The sequence below is a fragment of the Meriones unguiculatus genome, chromosome 7 (assembly GCF_030254825.1).
Source record: "Meriones unguiculatus strain TT.TT164.6M chromosome 7, Bangor_MerUng_6.1, whole genome shotgun sequence".
Taxonomy (NCBI): domain Eukaryota; kingdom Metazoa; phylum Chordata; class Mammalia; order Rodentia; family Muridae; genus Meriones; species Meriones unguiculatus.
The window spans coordinates 23,959,521-23,968,439 of NC_083355.1; the positions used below are offsets into that span (position 1 = coordinate 23,959,521).

At 44.0% G+C, this 8,919-nt stretch overlaps 1 protein-coding gene across 1 annotated transcript in view; it reads left to right on the top strand.

Moving 5' to 3' along the window:
- Kpnb1 (karyopherin subunit beta 1) overlaps positions 1-8,919 on the top strand; it is a 28,137-nt gene that overhangs the window by 15,715 nt on the left and 3,503 nt on the right. The window contains exons 12-21 of the mRNA XM_021641965.2: positions 1,045-1,175; positions 2,089-2,236; positions 2,461-2,532; positions 3,914-4,058; positions 5,546-5,628; positions 6,196-6,303; positions 6,795-6,938; positions 7,061-7,166; positions 7,879-7,993; positions 8,640-8,801. Of these exons, the coding sequence (XP_021497640.1) occupies positions 1,045-1,175; positions 2,089-2,236; positions 2,461-2,532; positions 3,914-4,058; positions 5,546-5,628; positions 6,196-6,303; positions 6,795-6,938; positions 7,061-7,166; positions 7,879-7,993; positions 8,640-8,801 (1,214 nt within the window). The remainder of the gene's footprint in view (positions 1-1,044; positions 1,176-2,088; positions 2,237-2,460; positions 2,533-3,913; positions 4,059-5,545; positions 5,629-6,195; positions 6,304-6,794; positions 6,939-7,060; positions 7,167-7,878; positions 7,994-8,639; positions 8,802-8,919) is intronic.

Genomic DNA, 8,919 nt, shown 5'->3' on the forward strand with positions numbered 1-8,919 from the left:
TTTCTTACTATAACAAATTGGGGCAAAGAGATGAAAGCAAAAGGGGGGAGGCAGTGTCTGTGCTGGGTTTCTATGGGCTCTATACTGTGGGCCTAGTGTGGGAAAGGGGTGAGGTTAAAATCCTGTTTGTTTGTTTCTTTAGGTGGGGCATGGTGTTTCTCCCTGTAGACCATGCTGTCCTCAACTGAGGACATTGGCCTCTACCCTCACTCCCCAACTAAAATCCTTTCTTAAGGGTGGAAAGAAGGGAAGTGATGTACCTTGGTGAAAGAATTCTTAGGGAGTTGGACCCATTACTAGGCAGTCTATAAAGACTTAAATTTATTTTCGAATTGTTTTAGATTATTATTATTTTTTCTGTGTATGAATGTTTTGTCTGTGCCTTTATTTGTACCTGTGTGAGCCTGGTGCCTGCAGGGGTCAAAGAAGCATCAGATTCCCCTGGAACTGGAATTAATGGATAGTGTAAACACCTCATTGGTGCTGGGAACTGCACCTGGATCCTTTGCAGGATAGCACGTGCTTGCCCATACTTACATTTTCATTATAATTTTTTAAAATCATGAGTGTGTACACATGTATTACAAGTTTATTTACACAGCTACTTCCATATAGAAGTTTAATAATCAAATACATGACAAGTTTAATATATTCCAAGGCATAGAATTGAATGATTTTCCTGGCAGACAGCATTACGAGTTGTCACAGCATCTGCTGAGGTGCGTGGGTGCGTGGTGTACTCTCTAGAGAGAGAGTATCAGGTTCCCTGAAGCTGGAGTTACAACCTCATATGGGTTCTGAGAAATGAACTTTTCTTGATGACCTTGATGGGAAAATAAGGTAGCACTTGTGTATCCCTGGCTATTCTAGAACCAGCTCCGTAGACCAGGCTGGCCTCAAACTCAGAACTCTGCCTGCCTCTGCCTCCTGGGCGATGGGATTAAAGGTGTATGTGATCACGTCCTGGCTCTTAAAATTATCTAAGGGGAAGGATGAGGGAATCCTGTGGAGTTCTCTCTAAGAACTCATTTCTCGCCTTTGCAGGCTTTCTCCAGTCTGGCTGAAGCTGCTTATGAAGCCGCAGATATAGCTGAGGATCAAGAAGAGCCAGCCACCTATTGTTTGTCTTCTTCCTTTGAACTCATAGTTCAGAAGCTGCTGGAGACCACAGACAGGTAACTAACTGATAATCCATTTGAGAAGCCAGTGAAAGCACATCTGACTCCTGGCTAGAGGTTAAAACAGTGGGACGTGACAGTGCAGAGCCCTCAGGAGAAATGGAAAGTATCCTATTTGTAGTAGATTAATACAGACTCCTTCTTCCTGAGATTACATTTGCTTTTGCATGCCTGGAGAGACTGAGGCAGGAGAATCTCAAGTTCAAAGTCAACTGAGGCAATACACAAAATAAAAATCTGTTTTTACCAAGTAGTTGATAACAGAGCTGTCCTGGAGTAGTGGCTCATTTGAGGATTTTTAATTACCATACCAAGTCAGTCACTGTCATTTGTGTGTTTTGTTTGGCTGTTGTAGCAACTTGAATTACCAGCATTTGGTCAGTTCTACCTCACGCCACTGTTTGCCCTTAAATTTTAGCCTGCTCTCCCCAGAACAACCTTCCAAGTTTCTTGTTACTATTTGAGAGAGATTAGGCATGTATGCCGTGTTACAGATGTGAGTGGAGGCAGTCAGCTTTGGGGAGTTTATTCTATTCTGTCACCTTTAGGTCATCAGGCTTCAACAGCAACTACTTTTTACTCACTGAGCCTTCTGCTAGCTCCCATTATAAATACAGCCAAGTCTAAGACCATGAGCATAGTGGTGACGCAACAGACTGGTTGGTGTTTTGGTTTGGCTTTTTTGGTGGTTTTGTTTCTGTATTTTGAGACTTGGCTGGCCTTAAAGAGCTTAAAGGGGTACATCACCACATCCAGCTGCTGTCATGTCATTTCTGGCTCCTGTTTTAAAGTGCTGGAGGCTGAGCTACGCCCTCAACCTCGGGTTTCGCTTTGTGGGGAGACATTGTGTGCCTTACTAACTCGCCGGCCCTTCTCAGTTGAGGCCGTAAAGCATATGCTGTCCTTTCAGACCAGATGGACACCAGAACAACCTGAGAAGTTCTGCATATGAATCTCTAATGGAAATTGTAAAAAACAGTGCCAAGGATTGTTACCCGGCAGTGCAGAAAACCACCCTGGTCATTATGGAGCGACTGCAGCAAGTGCTTCAGATGGAGGTGAGTCGTGGAGCCCTCTGTCCTGGGCCAGGTGGCAGAGCTTCTGAATGACAAGCCTTTCAGCCTTGGACATGACCTAAGGTTCAGTTACTAGCACCCAAAACCAAAAAGCTCACATCTTACCGTCTGCTCTCTGGTCGTGCTGGGAAGGCTTATCTGATGGTCCTGGAAATTGCGGCAAGTGGAATGTTTTCATTGGAACACTGTTTCTTCTTTCCCTTCAGTCCCATATCCAGAGCACATCCGATAGAATCCAATTTAATGACCTCCAGTCTCTACTCTGCGCAACTCTTCAGGTATGACAGTGCCGATGCTCTCTTCCTCGTTCTCTTTTTATGTGTATGGGTGTTTTTTGCGTGTATGTCTGTGTACCATGTGCCTGAAGTACCTGAGAAGGCCAGAAAACTTCATACTTGAGTTATAGTGACAGTTGTTGTAAGCTGTCATATGAGTGCTTGGAATCTTAGCCAGATCCTCTGGAAGAACAGGCAATGCTATTAACAACTGAGTGTTCTCTGGAATCCCTAACTTCCTCATTTACTATTGTGACAGATTTGTGGGTACACAGCTCTGAAGTAGTGATAGTTCTGACCAGGAGCTGCTCTCATCTGTGACTGAAGAGGAGTTTCTCACCTTTCTTCTGTGTTTATCCTAAAAGATCTAGTTTATCTTTTGTGGAGATGGAAATGCCTCAGAATAATGGTCCCTCCCAGCTGTTGGCAGCTTTTACCTTTGGTTTTTGTCCAGACCTAGCTGGGTCAGATATGGCTCATTTAGTTAGAAGTATGGCCCTGGGGGGAGGCTTTTGTACCTTAGGGCGTACACTGGCATACGCAAGGCCCTAGGCTCAATCCCTGCACAGACTAAAAGGCTTAATAGGTCTTTAAAAGGCCATCATCTTTTGAAACATTAACTGATGTGTCGTTTATTGTGCTTTTTATTCAGAACAGTCTTTTTCAAATAGTGACTGGGAAAACTGAAATAAAATGTCACCATCTGCTTATTCCTTTTCTATCAGAGAACAAAAGAATTCTGGGGCTTCTATGAAACATAATGTAGATACTGGATTTTAGTATTCAGTAGCACTTGGTTGTCTTCCTTGTGAACTCCCTTTCTTTCTTGTCAGATGTTGTATTTTAAGGCATTCTGGTAGAACTCTCAACAGACTAAACACTGGAATGATCCCATGACGTAAATGGAGCAAACACAGAGAACAGTTTGAGGAAAGTCTATGGGAGTGTAACAGGTTGGGTTGGTCATTTTATCAGGACTTATTCTTTCCTGACAGTTGTCTCAAAACTTAAGGCTGTATAGGCTTTTTGTTTGTGTAAGAATGCCCAGGGTGACATCAATTTTGTAAGTTAAAATAATGTGTTGCTCTAGCAGGACTTGAGGTGTAGAGGATCCTAGTGGTTGTCAGTCAGAGATGGTGCTTTGCCGCATAGGACTGACTGACTCTTTCTTCCTTCCTTCCTTCCTTCCTTCCTTCCTTCCTTCCTTCCTTTCTTCCAAATTATTGTTTGATTTCAGATAATTTTGCTGTGTAAAAAAGTTCTTAAGAAAAATGATATTTGGCTTTTGCAAAAAAAAAAAAAGCCTAATTTTTTACAGAAAAGGCTAAGTGTTCTAAGTTGAGGATTTGAAATTAACAGATCTGAATTCTTGTTCATTTCACAGAATGTTCTCCGGAAAGTGCAGCATCAAGATGCTTTGCAGATCTCTGATGTGGTCATGGCCTCCCTGTTAAGGATGTTCCAAAGCACAGCTGGATCTGGGGGAGTGCAAGAAGATGCCCTGATGGCAGTTAGCACACTGGTGGAAGGTCAGTAAGAATCGAAAGACAGGACTGTGTCTTAGAGTGTAGGAAAGAGGGTGACAGTAGACTGACAAACTGTATCACTTCCTCCCCTGCCAGCCTCCTTAAGGTAATAGCCAGCTACCTTTAGCACCTGTGTCAGATTGGCAGCCTCCTGGGGCAGTTAGTACCCATTAAAGGGTCTGACAGGTTCCTTCTTTCTTCCCTTGAACACCAACTAGGTTTATTAAGGTTTTGTTTTGCTGAGGGCAGAGAAAACAGAACGATTCTGGTTCCGTGTCTGACCGACTGTACAAAATTGCTTTGGAGAATAATCTTCAGATTTATTTGTGTTATGCTTTTCTTGTTTTGTTTTGTTTTTTCAAGAAAGTGTTTTTCTGTGTGGCCCTGGCTGTCCTGGACTCACTTTGTAGAACAGGCTGGCCTCGAACTCAGAGATACACCTACTTCTGACTCCCTGAGTGCTGGGAATAAAAGTGTGCACCACTGATCCCAGCTTCAGACTTAAGAGCATGTTGGAACTTAGGAATGCTTCATCAGGAAGCATCGCTTCTCTTTAAGTATATTGCTAAGGCCATTATTTATGGACCACTGTTCTGAGGACCAGCCCTATTTCTCGAATAAAGAGCCACAACCAGGGGTAATGGTACATGCCTATAGTCATACACTCTAGAGGCAGTCAAGAGAATCGGGAGTTTGATACCAGCATATGATACATAGTGAGTCTCCTCTGAGTCAAGGGGAAAAGAACAAAGGGATCCTACGGGTGTAGTTCAGGTGCGAACTTACAGGTAGCAGTGACAAGCTCAAGATTATCCTCTGCCATACGAGGCTACATAGTAAATTCAAGGCCACAAAATGGGGGCCCCTGCACACATTTACATACACGTAAACGCAACTATTTAAATAGTTATTTCAATAATGAAGTAAATTAAAGTGGAAACGACGAGAATTATGGGGAGGGTTGAGTGAAGCCCACTCTAGATGCTTTGCTCTACAGCTTGTCTCTGCTTTTCTCCCACCCTTTGAACTGAGGATTAAACCTAGGGCCTTGCCTGGGTGAGGAAAGTGCTCTGTCATTGAACTACACCCCTGCCTTTCTGCTGTTTCCCTGGCTGTGGCTTGTTAAGTCCTTGCTGTGGTTGGGAAGACCTTGTTTTAAAGCTGGCTTCTGATGGAGGAGGGGACATGAAACAGGATTGCAGACTCTGTCAATTAAGAATTATTCTTTCCCTTGGTCCATGCTGCTTTGTTAAATTAGCTATAGTGAAATCTCTGAGGAGCATTGGTATTTTCTCCGAGGCATATGAATTTGGCCTTTCCAGCAGTTACAAAACTTGGCTAACATGGGACAGTTTGAATGTCTTTATGATGGAAATAGTAGTCAACACATACTCTGCTTAACCTGTTGGGTAGTGAATATGTTTTGGGTTCTTTGACCCACATTGTGTCCTGTGTTGCTGTGATTAGCTAATAGTCTGTTTCATTAACAGTGTTGGGTGGGGAGTTCCTCAAGTACATGGAGGCCTTTAAACCATTCCTGGGCATTGGATTGAAAAATTATGCTGAGTACCAGGTAGGATATGCTCTTCAAAATAGTATCTTTGGTTTTTGGTTGTTTTCAAATTGCTGAGAATCAGACTTGGAGCCTGGAACCTGCTAATACTAGGCAAATGCTTGAACACTGACTGAACTCCATCGCAGCCCTCAAAATCATATACTGTCATTAATGACGAGTAGAGTACTGCAGACATAATCAGGTTTCCGAAGCCAAGTGGTTTCCCCTTTTGCATTATTTGTAGCCTTAGTGCCTGCCCTGGAGATAGTGTGTGAATGCAGGGCATCGCGCCTGCCGGATAGAGATCACACGATGCCATTACGGTCCTGATCAAAGTGCAGCTGCCACGTGATGTGATCACTGCCCTTAAAGAGCAGCACTGCTTCCATGTTCTGCCGCTGTCCCTTCCTGTGGTCCTCAGACAGCTCTAGTTCTCTAGCTGAATCTGGTTAAAGCTCCACAGGAAAAGGATGTTTTCTTTGGTTCTGGTTCACGTGGTGAGGGACCATTGACTAGGTAAAAATAATGCTGTACCCTGCTGGCAGCCTCTTCTGTTCGGCAACTCTCGTCCTTGGTTCTTTGCAGGTGTGTTTGGCAGCTGTTGGCTTAGTTGGAGACTTGTGCCGAGCCCTGCAGTCTAACATCTTACCTTTCTGTGATGAGGTGATGCAGCTGCTCCTGGAGAACTTGGGGGTGAGCACTTCTCAGCCTGATTAGCTAGTCTTTGAAGAAGTTGCCGGTTGGAAAGAAATTTAAACCTCAAGGTCCCAGGTTCCTAGAACACTGTCTGTAGGCTTATGAAGAATACAACTGTTTATTTTCATAGGCAGATCTAAAGTTGCAAAGTTAATTAAAGGAATGTGTGTTCTACTTGGAGGAAATGGTAAAGTGATACATAATTTCTCTTTATTATTTTTTTTTTATTATGTTATATACAGTGTTCTGTCTGCATGTAGGCCAGCACGCTAGAAAAGGGCACCAAATCTCATTACAGATGGTTGTGAGCCATCATGTGGTTGCTAGGAATTGAACTCGGCACCTTTGGAAGAGCAGCCAGTGCTCTTAACCTCTGAGCCATCTCTCCAGCACCCAGCAGTTATTCTTAAGTGTTTTGAATTCCTTGGATCTTCAGACCAGACAAGATTTGGTGTTTATAAATTTTCTTTTTCTTTTTTCCTTGCTAGAATGAGAATGTCCACAGGTCTGTGAAGCCACAGATTCTGTCTGTGTTTGGTGACATTGCTCTTGCCATTGGTGGAGAGTTTAAAAAATACCTAGAGGTCGTATTGAATACGCTGCAGCAGGCCTCCCAAGCCCAGGTGGACAAGGTAAGCTCGGAGCTGTCCTGACGGTTCTTCTAGGTACAGCTCTAATAAGAGTAGGGCTGTTCACGGGTGTGCTTTTGTAAGCTGGCTAATGTAATGGAGGTTTTATTCTTTGTCTCTTCCAGTCAGACTTTGACATGGTGGATTACCTGAATGAGCTGAGAGAGAGCTGCTTGGAAGCTTACACGGGAATCGTCCAGGGATTGAAGGGAGATCAGGAAAACGTACACCGTTGAGTATATAGCCCATCTCCTGAAATCCTCTGACCAGGGTGCAGGGGGTAGATGAGCTGCATCTTACCTTTGTAGCTCACTGGTGAACTAGCACCTGCTACATATAGGAAGGAAGAAAAGACCCGTGGTGCCCTAATGAAAAGTGGTTTGGGGGAGGCAGTATACAGATACTGGTATTTCTGCACCCTTCTACTTTCCTGTGCTTTTTTTCTTGTGGGGGTGAGGTGTGATGCAGGGTTACATGGCGTGGTGGCAAAGCTCTACCACTGAATCACACCTTTGTCTTTGTGTGGGATCTGATGAGGCCTTCGGGGAAAGTGCAGAGGTGTACTCTCTACTGAGCACAGCCAGCAGCCGGGGCAGCAGGTGTTGGGCAGCTCAAGCCCGCAGTGGAGGTTGTTCATTGTGTGCTCTACTTGTGGGATGCAACCCAGTGGTGTGTGGAGCATTTCCCTCACCACTGAGTAGGGCCTGGATCTGTTCTACTTTCAATACCACAGAAACACTCCGTGTTCCACATGATTATAGAAGGGATAGTTATCTCCTCTGGATTTAAGGATACCCTTCTAATGATTTTTGGTCTTGTGCTGTTTAGCTGGTTATCCAGCTGGAGCGTTGCTATTAGGGTAGAATAACAGGGACATATTGAAAAGATGCTGATTCCTGTCTAGCATGGGACAGTTTAATCAGACCTCCTCTTTCCTTTATAGCGGATGTAATGCTGGTACAGCCCAGAGTAGAATTTATTTTGTCTTTTATTGATCACATTGCTGGAGACGAGGATCACACAGATGGAGTCGTAGCCTGTGCTGCTGGACTGATAGGGTAAGTTACTTCTTCCGCAGAACAGACCTGTGTAGGGAAATCTTAAGCTCAAACAGTATAGTCTACTTCCTTGACACAGTGCTGGAGATTTAAAACCGTGGCCTCACATTATAGCCCTCTCTTAGGAAGCTGCATCCAGACTCTAGAACGCTTAATTTCTTGCTGCTAACTGCAGAACATTGCTTTATTTATCTTGTGTGCATATGTGTGTGGAGGTCAGAGGATAGCTTGAGGGATTCAGTTCTCTCAACCATGTGGGTCCTGGGGATTTGATGGCAGGCAACTTTACCCACTGAGCCTACGCCACCTCACAGCCTCTCTTGAGACCCTATGGTAGAACATAGTTTCACAGCTCAAAGACCTCATTATACTTTTTTACTTTGAGAAGGTCTTGCTATGTGGATGGTGTTGACATTGAACTCAATCCTTGTCAGCTTCTTCCTTGGTTAGTGATACATTACAGGGTTTTCACACCCAATTAGCTATTAACTTTGGGCAAGTCCTTCATCTTCTGGAAGTCCCTTAAAATTTTTAAGAACTGAATGTATGCTAAGAAACCCACAGTTGCCTCAGCCTTGTTTGGCAGCAGCAACCATGATACTAGTGTGGCCGGGCAGTTACTCTTGGGTATGTTTGTTTTGCACAGAGACTTGTGTACAGCATTTGGGAAGGATGTACTGAAATTAGTAGAAGCTAGGCCAATGATCCATGAACTATTAACTGAAGGACGGAGATCGAAGACTAACAAAGCAAAGACCCTTGCTACGTGGGCAACAAAGGAACTGAGGAAACTGAAGAACCAAGCTTGGTAAGATCTTGTCTTTTCTCCCTCAGCTCTCATGAAGGTTCATTTTCTATAGGATTTCTGGTAATTGCTGCCTACTGGTATTTGTACTTTACTGTCCTTTCTTCTGAGCAGGTGACCT